The sequence below is a fragment of the Mesoplodon densirostris genome, chromosome 11 (genome assembly GCF_025265405.1).
Source record: "Mesoplodon densirostris isolate mMesDen1 chromosome 11, mMesDen1 primary haplotype, whole genome shotgun sequence".
Taxonomy (NCBI): Eukaryota; Metazoa; Chordata; class Mammalia; order Artiodactyla; family Ziphiidae; genus Mesoplodon; species Mesoplodon densirostris.
Window position 1 is genome coordinate 84,893,273 of NC_082671.1, and position 18,748 is coordinate 84,912,020.

The 18,748-nt window shown below is 36.7% G+C and overlaps 1 protein-coding gene across 2 annotated transcripts in view; it reads right to left on the minus strand.

Moving 5' to 3' along the window:
• The window catches only part of CFAP54 (cilia and flagella associated protein 54), a 310,560-nt gene that overhangs the window by 163,895 nt on the left and 127,917 nt on the right, over window positions 1-18,748 (minus strand). For both annotated transcript variants that reach the window (XM_060113374.1, XM_060113373.1), the window contains exons 29-32: window positions 18,034-18,123; window positions 17,232-17,358; window positions 6,880-6,994; window positions 6,426-6,526 (exon numbers count right to left, since the gene is read on the minus strand). In XM_060113374.1, the coding sequence (XP_059969357.1) occupies window positions 6,426-6,526; window positions 6,880-6,994; window positions 17,232-17,358; window positions 18,034-18,123 (433 nt within the window). The remainder of the gene's footprint in view (window positions 1-6,425; window positions 6,527-6,879; window positions 6,995-17,231; window positions 17,359-18,033; window positions 18,124-18,748) is intronic.

Sequence of the window (18,748 nt, forward strand, 5' to 3'; positions counted from 1 at the left end):
TCAGGAGAGGGGCTGGCCACCAGAAAAATCAAACACATGATTTCTAAGTGGAACTCTCAGCCCCAACCCCCAGTCTCTGGAGACAGTGACTGCAGATTGGGTGTTTTAAAAACCTATGAACAATAAGGTTCAGAGAGCTTCCAGGCTGGTGAACACATCCACTTGCTGGGAAAGCGATGCATCACAACTTCACAGGGACAGAGGTTCCTGTGCTCAGGACCCTTCCAGACATTGTCCTCTGAGCCCCTTCATCTGGCTGTTCACATGCATCCCTTATAAACCAGTAAACGTAAGTAAAACGTTTTCCTGAGTTCTGTGAGCCATTCTAGCAAACTACTGAACCTGAATGGGGTGAGGAGGAATTATGGGGACCCCCTAGTTTGTAGTAGGCTGGGCAGAAATGTGGGTAGCCTGGCCATCCCATTTGTGGCCGGCATCTAAAGTGGGGCCAGTCTTGTGGGGCAGGGTCCTTCAACTTGTGGGATCTGATGCTGACTCCAGGTAGATATTATCAGAATTGAATTGAATTTTTATGCTATAGCTCTGTAAGATGTTACCATTAGGAGAAACTAGGCAAAGGGTTTTGTACCCTTGGATGTAGAATATCTTTTTTGACAGTTTCCAGTCTTTTTTATCAATGGTTGTTCAGCAGTTAGTTGTAATTTTGGTGTGCTCCTGAGAGGAGGTGAGCCCAAGGTCCTTCCAGTCTGCTATCTTGTCCCAACTCCCTGAGAAGTGGTTGGTTTTGGAAGACACATACTGTTGGAGTCAAAAGTGTGAGAAAAAGACACTGTGCATGGTTTAACATTTATGTATTAATGTAATTCACTGCATAATCAGATTAAAGGAGAAAAAAATCTTAGTGAAGAAGAAATATTCAACAAGACTGAACACACATCAGAAGAAAACTTTCAGAAAACAAGAAATAGAAGACATATTCCTAAATTTGATAGAGTATCTTCCCAAATCGCACGTAAATATACCCACATAAATATGCCCAACTGGTTTTTTGCAAAGCTGCAAAAGCAAATCAGTAGAAGGAGGACAGTCTTTCCAACAAATGGTACTGGAGCAGTTGGATATCTATAAGTAAAAACATAAATCTCAATCCCTTATACAAAAAGTTAATTCAGAATGGATCACAAGTAAATATAAAACATAAAACTATAAAACTTGGGGAAAAAATATATGACCTAGGGCTAGGCAGTGTTCTTAGATTTGACACCAAAAGCACAATCCATTAAAGAAAAAATTGATAAGTCAAACATCATCAAAATTAAAAACTTTTGCTCTGTGAAAGACTGTGAAGAGGATGAAAAGGCAAGCTACACACTGAAAAAAAAAATATTTGCAAACCACATATCCAACAAGGGCCTTGACCTATATCTAGGATATAGAAAGATCTCTCAAAATTCAACAGAAAAACTAAAAACAAACAGTCCAATTAGAAAATGAGCAAAAGACATGAACAGACACTTCACTAAGAAGATATATAGGTGGCAAGTAAGCACACGAAATGCGGTTCAATATCACGAGCCTTTACAGAAATGCAAATTAAAGCCATGAGACATCACTAAAACCTATTTTAATGACTAAAATAAAAAATAGTAATACCACTACATGCTAGCCAGCATGAGGAGAAACTGGGTCACTCAAACACTGCTGTGGAGATGTGAAAAGTACACCCACTCTGGAAAAAAGTATGGGATTTCACACAAAGTTAAACATACACTTACCATACAATCTAGCTATTGCGCTCTCGGCCATTTATTCCAGAGAAATGGAGATTTATGTTCACACAAAACCTGTACATGAATGTTCACAGCAGCATGATTCCTAACAGTCAAAACAATCCAAACAATCCAAATGGCCTTTAGTGTGTGAGTGGTTAAACAAACTGTGGTATATCCGTGCCACAGAATACTACTGGACGATAATAACGTGAACTAGTGATGCACACAACTTGAATGGGTCTCAAAGGAACTGTGCTGAGTGGAAAGAAAAAGCCAATCTCAGAAAGTTACATACTGTGTGATTCCATTTTTATAACATTTTTGAAATTACAAAATTATAGAAATGGAAAACAGATTAGTGGTTGTCAGGGGTTGGGAGGGGGAGAGGAAGGGAGGTGGTTGTGGTTATGAAAAGGTAGCAGGGGGGCTTGGCAGGTAGATCCTTATGATAGAGCTGTTCTGCTTCTTGACTATGGTGATAGTCACACAAGTCTATAAATGTGATAAAATTGGGTAAGACTAAATACACACACTCATATGACTGCACAAAGAATTGCTATCATCTGAATAAGGTCAGTAGATTGTATCCATGTCAATTTCCTGTCTGTGCTATTTTTAGTTACGTAATTAATACTAGGAGAAACTGGGTGAAAGGTATACAGGTTTTTTCTGTATTATTTTTTGTAACTGCATGTGGATGTACAATTATCTGAAAATAAAAAGGTTTTAAAAATGCATGTTACAACAAGGCTGTCCATAATCACAAACTCCATTCAAGATTAAACTTGACATCCCAACCTGTAGTCTAGGCAAAGAAGTAAGAGGCTTGAGTGTTAGAAAGGATTAAGCGAAACTTTCATTTGTTCACAGTATGACCGTCCACACAGAAAATCTGTAACTATGGAAAAATTACCAAGTTGTATAGAAGATCGAGTTGTTTATAAATCAATCATATTCCTATATAAAAGAACAGAAGTATTCAAAAACATAATTTTAGAATACCATTTACACAAATACCAAAAAGCATTCCTTTTATGTAGCTAACAAAAGATAGATAACAGCTTTATGGAGAATATCATAAAAATGTATTGATAGATATTAAATAGGATCTAAGTATGTGGTCTGTCTACTAATAGAAAGATTCAATGTTGTTTAAAAAAAATAACTTTTCAAACCAATCCATATATTCAATTCTATCTCCATCAAAATCACAAGTTGTTATTTCTTTTTATTACTCGCAGCTATTCCAAACTATTTTGTGGAAGAATATCTAAGACGTGCATGAAGGAAAAGAACATACTGGAGAGACTTGTTCTATCAAGACAATAAAACTTAATTTAAAACCAAACAAAGTATGATGGTGTGATGTTGACTCAGGGATAGACAGACTAATGGGATAGGAAGAAGATTCCAAAACTACATATAAGACAACTTGCTAAATGACAAAAAGTGACAGTGATGACAGAATAGATTACTCAATAAAGGGAGCTAGTCAATTGGGTATAATGAAACTATAATGAAACTAAAAAAGACGGGGAGAGGGATTCTTCCTCTCACCATTCATAAAAATTGATTAGAGTTGGATGAAATTCCTAATTGTAAAATCAAACACTTAAATTGATGAAGAAAATACCTTACTACCTCAGTTAGAGAAGAATTTCAAAAATAATAAAGAGAAATGTTGATACATTTGACCCAATTAACAGTTATAACTTTTGATTTTAAAAAAGATGACTTTCAGGGACTTCCCTGGTGGCACAGTGGTTAAGAATCTGCCTGCCAATGCAGGGGACATAGGTTCAAACCCTGGTCTAGGAAGATCCCTCATGCCGTGGAGCAGATAAGCCCATGTGCCACAACTACTGAGCGCAGAGTCCGCAAGCCACACTACTGAAGCCCGCATGCCTAGAGCCCGTGCTCTGCAACAAGGGAAGCCACCGCAATGAGAAGCCGCACACCGCAATGAAGAGTAATCCCGCTCGCCACAACTAGGGAAAGCCTGCACGCAGCAACGAAGACCCAATGCAGCCAAAAATAAATAAATAAATAAATAGATGAATGAATGAATAAAAAAAGATAACTTTTAAAATGTAAATTGATGAGCCTCAAACTGGGAAAAGCATTAGTATCCAAACTTCTAAAAATAAATGAGAAAACAAAAGTTGCCAATGTGCAAAGGATCTAAACAAGCAGTCTTGAGAACAGAAAAACCCAAGGGTTTAAAAAAAAAACATGAAAAGCTGACTAACCTCATTAGTAATCAAAGAAATAAAAATTAAAATAACGAGAGAAAATTTCACAGCTCATAGGTCCACAAAAATTTGAAAATTTGATAATAATATTAAGTATCAGGGAAGATGCTGACTAAGGGAAACTTGACATACCACTGATGAAAATTTTAAAGCAATTTAGCAGTATCTAGAAATGTTAAAATGTTCATATCCTGGGAACTACACTCCTGTGTATTTACCCCAGAAACTCTCACATGTGCATATGGAGATATATATAAGAATATCCTTTATAGCACTGTTTACATAATGGAAAGTTGAACTAGACTTGTGTATAATCAACATGAAAAAAATCTCACAAACATAATAGTGAGGAATAAGAGCAAATTGGCAAAAAAAATTGTAAAAAAATAATACCGTATGTTATTTAGGGGCATATACATATATAATTGAAGTATAAAGTCACTTATAAGCATGATAAATGCCAAATTTTGGATTGTATTACTTCTGGGATAGAGGGGGACAGAAATGCATCCCAAACGCTTTATATAGTATGCTGCATATTGGGTATATGTTCATTTGTTATATTAGTCTCCATACTCATCTAAAATATGTCATAATTAAATAAAGAAAAAGAAGGGATAATCAAACAGAGCGTAGGCAAATGCAAACAAAAAGAAAATAAGAGTGGTTTAATTAATATTTATATATTGAAAATTAAGATCAAAATCACTAAACAGGTGAAGGAAAGCATTACATAATGAAGGTAAGATATATAAAGAATGTATGAGAATCATAAATGTGTACTCATGACAATAAAAGCTAAACATACCATGATAAGTTTTATGGTTTAAGTTCTATAAACAAGAACATTATCTGTCAATAATTAGAAGCAATTTACCAGTTTAATCTCCTGGCCACTCTTATCTAAATTACTGCTATCACCACCTCCACTCCAGGCCAGTTACTCTATAGTATATCATCCTGTTCTTTTTTTTTTTTTTTTTTTTTTTTTTTTTTTGCGGTACGCGGGCCTCTCACTGTCGTGGCCTCTCCCGTTGTGGAGCACAGGCTCCGGACACACAGGCTCAGAGGCCATGGCTCACTGGCCCAGCCACTCCACGACATGTGGGATCTTCCCGGACTGGGGCACGAACCCGTGTCCCCTGCATCAGCAGGCAGACTCTCAACAACTGCGCCACCAGGGAAGCCCCCTGTTCATTTATTTTATAAAATTTATCAAAAATTTAAATTGTCTTGTTTCTTTTGCACAACAAAGGAAACCATAAACAAGACAAAAAGACAACCCTCAGAATGGGAGAAAGTATTTGCAAACGAATCAATGGACAAAATATACAAACAGCTCATGCAGCTCAATATCAAAAAAACAAGCAACCCAATCAAAAAATGGGCAGAAGACCTAAATAGACATTTCTCCAAAGAAGACATACAGATGGCCAAGAGGTACATGAAAAGATGCTCAACATCACTAATTATTAGAGAAATGCAAATCAAAACTACAGTGAGGTATCATCTCACAATGGTTAGAATGGGCATCATCAGAAAATCTACAACCAATAAATGCTGGAGAAGGTGTGGAGAAAAGGGAACTCTCTTGCACTGTTGGTGGGAATGTAAACTGATACAGCCACTATGGAGAACAATATGGAGGTTCCTTAAAAAACTAAAAATAGAATTACCATAGGACACAGCAATCCCACTACTGGGCATATACCCAGAGAAAACCATAATTCAAAAATACACATGCACCCCAATGTTCACCACATCACTATTTACAATAGCCAGATCATGGAAGCAACCTAAATGTCCATTGACAGATGAATGGATAAAGAATATATGGTACATATATACAATGGAATATTACTCGGCCATAAAAAGGAATGAAATTGGGTCATTTGTAGAGACTTGGATGGACCTAGAGACTGTCTTACAGAGTGAAATAAGTCAGAAAGAGAAAAACAAATATTGTATATTAACGCACATATATGGAATCTAGAAAAATGGTACAGATGAACCGGTTTGCAAGGCAGAAATAGAGACACAGATTTAGAGAACAAAGGTATGGATGCCAAGGAGGGAAGGGGGGGTGGGATGAATTGGGAGACTGGGATTGACATATATACACTAATATGTATAAAACAGATAACTCATGAGAACCTGCTGTATAGCACAGGGAATTCTACTTCACTTCGCTGTACAGTAGAAACTAACACAACACTGTAAAAGAACTATACCCCAATAAAGAATAAATAAATAATAAATAAAATAAAATAAATTGTTTAGTTGTGTCTTTGTTTATTTTGTGTTCCTTTTATTAGTATGTAAGCTCCCTGATGGCAGTGATCTTATCTGTCTAGTCTACCAATGTATCCCTGGTGCCTAAAATAATGCACAACACATAGTAACCCTCAAGTAAACATTTACTTAATTAATCAATCAATACCTTTCTTGCTCCGCCATTTCAGAAATAAAAGGATTTTTATTCAAAAATTCTCTTAGAGTTTCCTTTTTTTTAGATCTCTGTCTGGGCTTCACTTCTGTAGTCTTAACATGGGAGATAACAAAAATGTTACAAATCCAATTTAAAATCTTAACACAATACTATAATTTATTTGTACTCTAATGCTTATCTTTTGACATTAAAAGAGTGGTTTATTTATGCCTTTCAATTAAAATTATTATCAAAAGTAAAAGGAGTAGCCCTGTAGACAAAAAAAAATGGTTATAAAAATATCCTTGTGATAAGAATTAAAATATATTGCATAATTATAAAATTATGCTTGTTGGTATTCTCTTCTGTTTCACATTATACTAAATTATAGTACAGCCAACCATCTCTAGATACATGAATCTCTTAAGTTCATTAACTTAAAATTCAAAATTCATATGAAACTTACTCTTCCAATCTCCACTACTGCAGCGCTGAACTTCTTCCTAGGTTTGGTGATCTTTTTACACAAAGTATTGTCCTTATATTTCATTTTTTTAATTCCAAGTAGGGACTCATTCCTCCTAATACAAAATGATAAAGTCAGTTAAAAGGATCTGCAAGAATTTATAAAACTACCCCAAAGTAATAAACCTTTAATGAGTATTGTCACTGAAATTATGCTAGAAGAACTCCCAAAATTGGTTGTGTCCCACGCATAAATAAGACTATGATTCTCCTGGTTGTCAAGGAATAGCTAGCCTCTCAAAAGAGCAAAATGTAAATCACACCATAAAAATGTGATGAGAGGTGAAGTAGGATCTAGGAAGCATAGAACTGAACTGAAAATAAAACGTGAACACTCCCCTTTAAAACTGAGAGTGACCCTAGACAAACTACCTTGCTTCCAACGGACTTCAGTCCTTTTAGTTCCATCATGTGCAAGCTCCCAGCCACTATCAACTTCTGGATATCAACAAGAGATAAGCATTTTAGATGACTACATTCATCCCTTGGTAACTGCAGGGGCTTGGTTCCAGGACCCCCTCAGATACCAAAAGCCAAGGATGCTCAAGTCTTTTATATAAAATGGCATAGTACTTTCACATAACCTACACACATCCTCCTATATACTTTAAATCATCTCTAGATTATTTAAAATACAATGTAGGGCCTCCCTGGTGGCGCAGTGGTTGAGAGTCCGCCTGCCGATGCAGGGGATACGGGTTCGTGCCCCGGTCTGGGAGGATCCCATATGCCGCGGAGCGGCTGGGCCCGTGAGCCATGGCCGCTGAGCCTGCGCATCCGGAGCCTGTGCTCCGCAACGGGAGAGGCCACAACAGTGAGAGGCCCACATACCGCAAAAAGAAAAAATAAATAAATAAATAAAATACAATGTAGGCATCAGAGGTCAGATCCCAGGGAGAGGACTGGGGTTGGCTGCGTAAACACAGCCTGAAGGGGGCTAGTGCACCACAGTTAGCAGGGAGGGAGTCCAGGAAAAAGTCTGGAACTGCCTAAGAGGCAACAGACCATTGTTTCAGAGTGTGTGAGGAGAGGAGATTCAAAGCACAGCATAAACGAGCTTCAGAGATGGGTGCAAGCCGCGGCTGTCAGCGTGGACCCCAGAGGTGGGCATGAAATGCTAAGGCTGCTGCTGCAGCCACCAAGAATCCTTTGTGCAAGCATAGGTCACTATCCAAAACTCCCCTCCCGGGAGCCTGTGCAGCTTGCCACTGCCAGTGTCCCGTGATCCAGGGACAACTTCCCAGGGAGAACACACGGCACGCCTCAGGCTGTTGCAACGTCATGCTGGCCTCTGCCGCCACAGGCTCATCCCACATTCCATACCCCTCCATCCCCGTGGCCTGGGTGAGCCAGAGCCCCCTAATCTGCTGCTCCTTTAACACCCTCCTGTCTGAGCGAAGAACCCATGCCAGAGGACGACCTACATGCAGAGGTGGGGCCAAATCCAAAGCTGAACCCCAGGAGCTGTGCGAAAAAAGAAGAGAAAGGGAAATTTCTCCATGCAGCCTCAGGAGCAGCAGATTAAATCTCCACAATCAACTTGATGTACCCTGTATCTGTGGAATACCTGAATAGAAAACGAACCATCCCAAAACTGAGGCAGTGGATTTTGGGAGCAACTGTAGACTTGGGGTTGCTGTATGTGACTGACTAGTTTCTGATTTTTATGTTGATCTTAGTATAATTTTTAGCATTTGTTATCATTGGTGGATTTGTTTATTGGTATAGTTGTGCTCCTCTTTTTTTTAATTACTTTAAAAAAATTTTTATTTTAATAATAGTTTTCTTTTTTTTTACTTTAATAACTTTATTTATTTTATTTTATTTTTTCTTTCTCCCTTTTCTTCTGAGCCTTGTGGCTGACAGGGCTTTGATGCTCTGGCCAGGTGTCAGGCCTGTGCCTCTGAAGTGGGAGAGCCAAGTTCAGGACATTGGACCACCAGAGACCTCCCGGCCTCACATACTATCAACTGGCGAGAGCTCTCCCAGAGACCTCCGTCTCAATGCTAAGACCCAGCTCCACTCAATGGCCAGCAAACTCCAGTGCTGGACACCCCATGCCAAACAACTAGGAAGACAGGAACACAACCCCACCCATTAGCAGAGAGGCTGCCTAAAATCATAGTAAGTTCACAAACACCCCAAAACACACCAACGGACATGGTCCTGCCACCAGAAACACAAGATCCAGCCTCATTCACCAGAACACAGGCACCAGTACCCTCTACCAGGAAGCCTACACAACCCACTGAACTAACCTTACTCACTGGGGGAAGACACCAAAAACAATGGGAACTACGAACCTACTGCCTGCGAAAAGGAGACCCCAAACACAGTAAGTTAAGCAAAATGAGAAGACAAAGAAATATGCAGCAGATGAAGGAGCAAAGTAAAAACCCACCAGACCAAACAAATGAAGAGGAAACAGGCAGTCTACCTGAAAAAGAATTCAGAGTAATGAGAGTAAAGATGATTCAAAATCTTGGAAATAGAATGGAGAAAATACAAGAAATGTTTAACAAGGACCTAGAAGAACTAAAGAGCAAACAAACAATGATGAACAACACAATAAATGAAATTTAAAATTCTCTAGAAGGAATCAATAGCAGAATAACTGAGGCAGAAGAACGGATAAGTGACCTGGAAGATAACATAGTAGAAATAACTACCACAAAGCAGAATAAAGAAGAAAGAATGAAAAGAATTGAGGACAGTCTCAGAGACCTCTGGGCAAATATTAAATGCACCAACATTCAAATTATACAGGTCCCAGAAGAAGAGGAGGAAAAGAAAGGGACTGAGAAAATATTTGAGGAAATTATAGTTGAAAACTTTCTTAATATGGGAAAGGAAATAGTCAATCAAAACCAGAAAGTGCAGAGAGTCCCATACAGGATAAATCCAAAGAGACACACCAAGACACATATTAATCAAACTATCAAAAATTAAATACAAAGAAAAAATATTAAAAGCAGCAAGGGAAAAGCAACAAATAACACACAAGGGAATCCCCATAAGGTTAACAGCTGATCTTTCAGCAGAAACTCTGCAAGCCAGAAGGGACTGGCAGGACATATTTAAGTGATGAAAGGGAAAAACCTACAACCAAGATTACTCTACCCAGCAAGGATCTCATTCAGATTTGATGGAGAAACTAAAACCTTTACAGACAAGCAAAAGCTCAGAGAATTCAGCACCACCAGACCAGCTTTACAACAAATGCTAAAGGAACTTTTCTAGGCAGGAAACACAAGAGAAGGAAAAGACCTACAATAACAAACCCAAAACAATTAAGAAAATGGTAACAGGAACATACATATTGATAATTACCTTAAATGTAAATGGAATAAATGCTCCAACCAAAAGACATAGACTGGCTGAATGAATACAAAAACAAGACCTGTATATATGCTGTCTACAAGAGACCCACTTCAGACCTAGGGACACATACAGACTGAAAGTGAGGGGATGGAAAAAGATATTCCATGCAAATGGAAACCAAAAGAAAGCTGGAGTAGCAATTCTCATATCAGACAAAATAGACTTTAAAATAAAGACTACTAGAAGAGACAAAGAAGGACACTACATAATGATCATGGGATCAATCCAAGAAGAAGATATAAAAATTGTAAATATTTATGCACCCAACATAGAAGCACTTCAGTACAGAAGGCAAATGCTAATAGCCATCATAAAAGGGGAAATTGACAGTAACTTAATCATAGTAGGGGACTTTAACACCTCACTTTCACCAATGGACAGATCATCCAAAATGAAAATAAATTAGGAAACACAAGCTTTAAATGATACATTAAACAAGATGGACTTAATTGAGATTTATAGGACATTCCATCCAAAAACAACAGAAAACACTTTCTTCTCAAGTGCTCATGGAGCATTCTCCAGGATAGATCATATCTTGGGTCACAAGTCAAGCCTTGGTAAATTTAAGAAAATTGAAATCATATCAAGTATCTTTTCTGACCACAATACTATGAGACTAGATATCAATTACAGGAAAAAATCTGTAAAAATTTTCAAACACATGGAGGCTGGCTAAACAATACACTACTAAATAACCAAGAGATCACTGAAGAAATCAAAGAGGAAAACAAAAAATACCTAGAAACAAATGACAATGAAAACACAATGACCCAAAACCTATGGGATGCAGCAAAAGCAGTTCTAAGAGGGTAGTTTATAGGAATACAATCCTACCTCAAGAAACAAGAAACACCTCAAATACAAAACCTAACCTTACAGCTAAAGACGCAGAGGTAGAGAATGGACCTGAGGACACGGGGAGGGGGAAGGGTAAGCTGGGATGAAGTGAGAGAGTGGCATGAACATATATACACTACCAAATGTAAAATAGATAGCTGATGGGAAGCAGCCGCATAGCACAGGGAGATCAGCTCCCTGCTCTGTGACCACCTAGAGGGATAGGATAAGGAGGGTGGGAGGAGGCACAAGAGGGAGGAGATATGGGGATATATGCATACATATGGCTGATTCAGTTTGTTACACAGCAGAAACTAACACAACATTGTAAAGCAATTATACTCCAATAAAGATTTTTTTTAAAAAAAAAGAATGATACCTTTTAATCATGAAAGCATTTAGCCTGAATTTCTTTGGAATAAATAAATTAATTAATTAAATACAATGTAAATTATATATAAATAGTTGTAAATACAATGTAAATGCTATGTACATAGTTGACGGGAGTGCAGCAAATTCAAGTTTTACTTTTTGGAACTTTCCAGAATTTTTTTTCGAATATTTCCGATCCATGGTTGGCTGAACGCCTGGATGCAGAGTGGATGCCAAAGGCGGACAGTACTAAATGTTCTCCCTTCCCCCCAATCACCTGGAAGGATTCTCAACCTTGTTTTTTTTTTAATCTGCCATCGACCCCTGTGGTAACCTGTCCCCTTCTCCAAATACTGTAAGGTCGCTTATTATCCCTCCCTCTATTGGTACTTACTACCTATTTTCCTTGAAATTTACATATTTCCTAAAATCTGTATTTCTTCTGGTAAGTACTTGCTAGGTACAACACCACCCTGCTATAACATGATAAATTGGATCCAAAAGCTTAAATTAAATAAAATGTAAAGTCATATTAACACAAGGTGAAGGAAATGACCAGGTGAATCTGGTAGCTAGTTCCAGGGGCTGGGGTCCCAAACTCATTTTGGTCCCAGTAGTGGTCAGCCTCTCACTTCGATTTTGATAAAGGTGATCCTGGATCCTGTGCTTGGTTGGGACTCCAGCCAAGCTGCAGCAATTCCAAGAGTCTCCCAGTTAGTTGGCATTCATTTTGGCAAATATTTTGTCTGCCTGAACTACAAAGCTTGGACCACTGATCACCAGGGACTTGGGAATCTATCCTCTGCTCTGCTACTTGCATCCTGACTCTAGTTGCCTGCTGTTTTCCAACCAGCTTGTCTCTTCTCTACCTCCTCTCTCTCCCACCCCACCAGAATGCTTTTATTGCTGTTATTCCAGAAACAGGTGGGAAGGAGAGGAGGTCATGGGTGTACACTTGGGCCACCATCTTCCCAGCCCTCTCAGCGTTCTCCTCATGCTCTGCAGAACTCTCATCCACTGAATAAACTCCTCCACTCCTCAACCTCTTCATAGACTGCTTCCTCCTAACTCTGACTGCTTTTTATTTTGTTTATGCTGTATTATGAAAAATATAGTACTTCTAAATTTTTATGTAATCATCATTATTGATCTTTGATTTCATGACTTATTGTTTTGATTACCTATATCACTGCCTGTTTCTGACCCAAAACATTGAGTTCCAATGACTGTCTGCCTATTATTTCACAAACACAAATCTGTTATTCTTTATCTGACAGCACAAGGCTCTCTTTCACGCCTTTTTATTTTTTTAATATTTTTCATTATTCTAGCCCATTCCATACAAACTAATCTGACTGGAATTGCATTAAACCAACAAATTAATTTGAGAATAATAGAAATCTTCACAATATTCCATTTGCTTATCAAGTATGTACTATGTCTCTCCATTTATTCAAATCATTTTTTTTCACACCTCTTAGTAAAGATGTTTGGTCTTTATATTAGCCTAAGTCCCCTCACAATTCCTGATAAACTTAATCCTGTAGTTCACAGAAATGGGATCGTTTTTCCATTATATTTTCTAGTTGATACAGCAAAGCGTTGATTTTGCATCTACCCATCCTATGGAATTCTATTATTAATTCTGATAGTTTTCAGTTAATTAACTTAAGTTAAAAAAAAGTAATAATTATTTACAGATATCAATCTTTCTTCTCTATTTTCAGAGTACTTCACTGTGGATTTCACTTGACAAACATTTTTGAGACCATATTATGTGATAATCACATAAATTCTAATCCTAATTTCTATTTCTTATTTTAATGTGCTGCCAAGAACTTTCAGAACAATTTTAAATGATAGAAGGTATAATAGGTTTCTTTGTTGTATTGCATGTTTTAACAGAAAATCTTCTTCTAATCCTAATTTGCCAGGAATTGCTGCTGAACATCACCACATTACTTCTTAGCACCTATAAAAGACTCCTTGGGGCTTCCTTGGTGGCGCAGTGGTTGAGAGTCCCCCTGCCACTGCAGGGGACACGGGTTCGTGCCCCGGTCCGGGAAGATCCCACATGCCGCGGAGCAGCCCGTGAGCCATGGCCGCTGAGCCTGCGCATCCGGAGCCTGTGCTCGGCAATGGGAGAGGCCACAACAGTGAGAGGCCTGCGTACCGCAAAAAAAAAAAAAAAAAAAAAAGACTCCTTGTACTAATGATAATTATATTTAGATTTCCTACTATATTTATATTGAGAACAAAATCTATATTCTCACTGCTAAACTTATAAGCTAGTGTTTTATTTTTATTCTATATACTTCTAAATAAAGTTGATCTCTAATTTTCTATTTTTTTATTCTCTTTTTACAAAACTGTTATCAGAGCCTGCTGTGATAAATTTATGTGGGAACTATAACCATGCTCTGAAGTAGCTTTATGTAAAACAAAATTATTTGTTCCTATGAAGGAACTAACCTTAAAAAGGTTTTGAGCTTTCCAATTTTTTTTACTGCTTCAATAAATTCTTATAATTTAAAATTTTCCAGATAATCATCACTTCAGATTAGATTTTCAAATTTATTCATATTAAACTACATACACTGTTATCTAATGTTTAACAACTTCCAAATTTATGACTATTTTCTCTTTGGATTACTTACATTTCACTTTTTCTTATTTTGCTGGCCAGAAAATTACCTCATTTATTCATATATTCAAAGAACTAACCCTAGCCAATTGGACTATTTTAAAACCAACTTAAAATTGATTAATTTCAGCTTTTATTTTTTATTTCTTCTTTCTGCTTTCTTAGATTTATTTTGTTATTTTTCCAATTTCTCAAGTCCAATAAAAGTTCATTTGATTTTATTTTTCTCATTTAGTAAGTAACAGGAGCTTCTAAAGCTAAAATTTGTCTTTAACTGCTGCTTTGAGTACATTTGATATGTGGGCTTCTCATTAGCATGATTTTCAAAACGCTCTATAGTTTTAGATTTCTTTTTTATATATTATAATTATATACAATTATATATGCCAGTAATTTATTGTTATAAAATTATATAATTATATATGCCAATAATTATATATGCCAGCAATTTATTTTCTTATAAAATTTCAGTTTGATTATACTGTAAGAGAATGTGGTCCTTACAAATTTTAGTCTAGGTGATTTATTGAGCTTTATTTTGCAGCTTAAATATTACATTTTTAAATTAAATAAGTGCTTTAAAGGGTATTTAATCTCAATTGGCCAGATATATTAAATTAATCTTATTAGTTATATTATGTACATTTTCTATGTCCTTTTGATCTGTCTTTTTAAAGTAGTACATTAAACTCTCAATATTACTGTTTCTATCAAATTAGCCTTGTCTTTTCAGCAGTTATCTCCATATATTTTGATTTTTTTTTATGTAGGACATGAAAATTCATGAAATATCTTCATTGTGATTTATAAGCATTATTAGTAGAATCACCAATGTGAAAAGGTACCATTAAAAATAAGTAACATGGGCTTCCTTGGTGGCGCAGTGGTTGAGAGTCCGCCTGCCAATGCAGGGGACACTGGTTCGTGCCCCAGTCCGGGAAGATCCCACATGCCGCGGAGCGGCTAGGCCTGTGAGCCATGGCCGCTGAGCCTGCGCGTCTGGATCCTGTGCTCCGCAATGGGAGAGGCCACAACAGTGAGAGGCCCACGTACCACAAATAAATAAATAAATAAATAAGTAACAAAGAGATTACTCTTTAAATGTTACCAGGACAGTTGATTAAAATTTTTACAGGAAAAAAACCCTAATTTTTAATCTAAACCCTACACCAAAAGAAATTCCATATGGATTAAAATATTAAATCTAAACCATGAAACTACAAAATTGGAAGAAAATACTGCTGCATATTTGTCTGTTGAAGTATAAAAAATTTTTTTCTTTGTGCAAAGATATGTCATGCATACAAACGTAAAAAGAAAATAGATATTTGCTATCAAAGTAGAAACCAAGGTGTTGCAGCTGCCCCTCCCCTATATTCCTTGACTCGGAGAAGAACATCCTAAAACATCTGCTCAGCCTTAAAAATTGAAATCATTACCTTTGGCTTGAACTCAGTTATACTGCTCAATCTCCAAACTCACATATTTTATTATACCACTGGTCTAAACCACTTATTCTGTTTTCCTCTTTCAGAATATCTATTATTCCTCCATTGGACCTCCATGGTCAGCCCTCCAACTTTTACTGCTCACTGAAAGTGCATTCTGATTTTGTATGGTATCAAGAATATTAATCACAGATTCCAAACATCTCATTTTAGCTATGGTTTATTTATTTTTCTGGGACTTTCTAATTCTGGCCAGTTCTCATTACCATGGCCTGCTTTATTTAATAGAAGCAATTTCATCTTTTGAAAACATGAAGCACATATATTCCAAGTTTTTGTTCTAATAAATGTAGTGCCTATTTTAGGAAGAATATTTTCCCGTAGGTTTTTATGAGAATGTTTCTCTTCTGCCGTCATTTTAAAAATAGATCTTGTGTCACTGATGTTTTCTTTTCCTAGAATGAGATAGACAGACCTATGTCCAGTGTTGAAATTGAAACCCAATTATTGGAAGAAAAGCTGGATTCACTTGGTATCTCTCATAACTGGCACAGAACACAACAATTTGCTTTGTGGGCAGAGAGAGCCATTCAGGCTTAGAGAATAAGAGGGTTAACTTTAAGTTTTACTACTTCTATTTTTAAGGAACTCCCCGTTCACATATATATATGGGAACCGCAAGGAATGGCTCTGCTTGCTACTGTAGAGAATTAGAAACTGGACCTCAAAACCACACTACATACAAAAATAAGCTCAAAATGGATTAAAGACTTAAATGTAAGACCTGAAACCATAAAACTTCAGAAGCAAACATAGGCAGTATACTCTTTGACATTGGTCTTAGCAGTTTTTTTTTGGATATGTCTCCTCAGGCAAGGGAAACAGAAGCAAAAGTAAACAAATGGGACGACATCAAAGGGAGGGGGTGGGGGGAGAGGGAATTACTGAAAATAATTAAAAGGCACAAACTTCCAGTTATAAGATAAATAAGAACTAGGGATGTAATGTACAACAAGATAAAGATAATTAACACTGCTGTATGTTATAAATAAAACTTGTTAAGAGAGTAAATCTTAAGAATTCTCATCATAAGGAAGAAAAAATTTTTTTCCACTTCTTTAATGTTGCATTTATATGAGATGATAAATGTTCACTAAGCCCACTGTGGTAATCATTTCATGATACATGTAAATCAAATCATTATGCTGTATACCTTAAAACTTATACAGTGCTGTATGTCAGTTATACCTCAATAAAACTGGATGAAAAAATTAATTAGATAGATAAATAAGTGGACCCAAAAGTCCGTGCTGATAGCCTAGAGATATGCTGATAGCCTAGAGATGCTATCATCCAACCTGACTCAATAGCAAAAGGCCTAATTTATTTTCTGCTATAAATATAAACATGTTCTATTATTCCTTAGTTCAGCTGTACGAATATTTTTATTTATTTATTTACACAGACATAAATACTCACTACCTCCCAGATGGCTGTTTTAACTGCATATACCCCACTCTCTTTTTCGTCCACTTTATATATCTTTAAGGAACAATTTTACTCATTTTTTAAAGTTGTTAATGCTAATAAAACAGATATTACAAATACCTTTTCAAGAAGTCATAGACAGGATTTGTTATCTCCACCATAAGTTGAAATTTTTCATCATTCATACATTTTTGCATAACTTGTGTAAAGAATTCCAGGAATCTAGGTCTCTGTTTAAATTTCATAACTGTGAAAATAAGAAGGTTCATATATAATCACCAATACACTTGGTCATTGTCATTGAAAGGTTACTATTGCTATCAGTCATTTTGTTGTAACAGACGAGTTTATTAACCTACTTTTTAAATTTCTCACTTTTAAAAAATGTATGGGAGTAAATGTGGTGAAACTATTGTTTTTCTAAAATCAAATATTCCTTTACGGTCTAAATTTCATTTATTTTTTGAACAGCCTGGTGTTGTAAGCTTTCCTAAAAGTTGCCTCTAACATATGACTAGGTGGGAAAAAATTGCTGATAATTGCCAGAATAACTAGTTATCCTAATTTTTATTATATTTCACTCTGAGATAAGCAATAATGCTGCTATTTCTTCATAGCTAAGCTTAAAGATCACTAACACATTTTTCAATTCCCTAGTTTTTGTAAGCTTCATAATAACACTATTTACTGCCAAAGTAAGTCACCATCAAGGTTCCGTCTTTCCAGACTTAAATCAGGTACCTATTTTGGTCTCTTTCATTACTCGGCAATCAAGAGCCTGCCTTATTCTGAATGGGTAAGAACCTGAAATATTCTGCCTAGAACAAGGGAAACCTTTAAGTAGAAAACAACAGAATCCACAGAATAAAGCATCTTCAACAGTAAGGTGAGTGAACAACATATGTACGTTTAGGTCACCTACCTTCTTTCACGGCACCTTTGACCGACCAATTTAAAACTATTGGGTAAAGAAATATGGCATCCTCTGCTCCTGAGAGTTCAGTTGTAACATCTAAGGTTAAAAGGAACTAAGTTGTTGGTTCTGTTTAACATCAATAAGCAAAAATGAAAATTCTTTGCTGGGGATGAAAAATAGGAAAATACCCAAGTATACATTCTGAATTATGTGCCTTAAAATATCAATTATATCATATTTTGGAGATTAAAAAATCCAATAATCTCAATTATTTTCCTTTCATTTTTTTTTCCCCCTAAAGGCCAAGGAGTCTACCACCAAATAGGGGAAGAGTTTCCAAGGCATGAGTCTTTCTTATTCAACAGCTATTGTGTATCAACAAATATCAGGCTCAGAAACCTACCAATTATATGAACTCCATTTTTATAAGAAATCTTTAAAAGTAAAGTATAGAATAATGAACAGGACAGCCCCTAGAGCCAGGATGCCTGGGTTCAGATTCTAAGTCTGACACTTTTTTTTTAGGCCGCACGGCATGCAGGATGCGGGATCTTAGTTCCCCAACCAGGGGTCAAACCCACTGGGAGCATGGAGTCTTAACCACTGGACCTCCAGGGAAGTCCCTAAGCCTGACATTTTTTAGTTATGAGAACTTGGGAAGTTACTCACCTTCTCTGTGCCTCAATTTCCTTATCTTTAAAATGGGATAATAACAGTACTT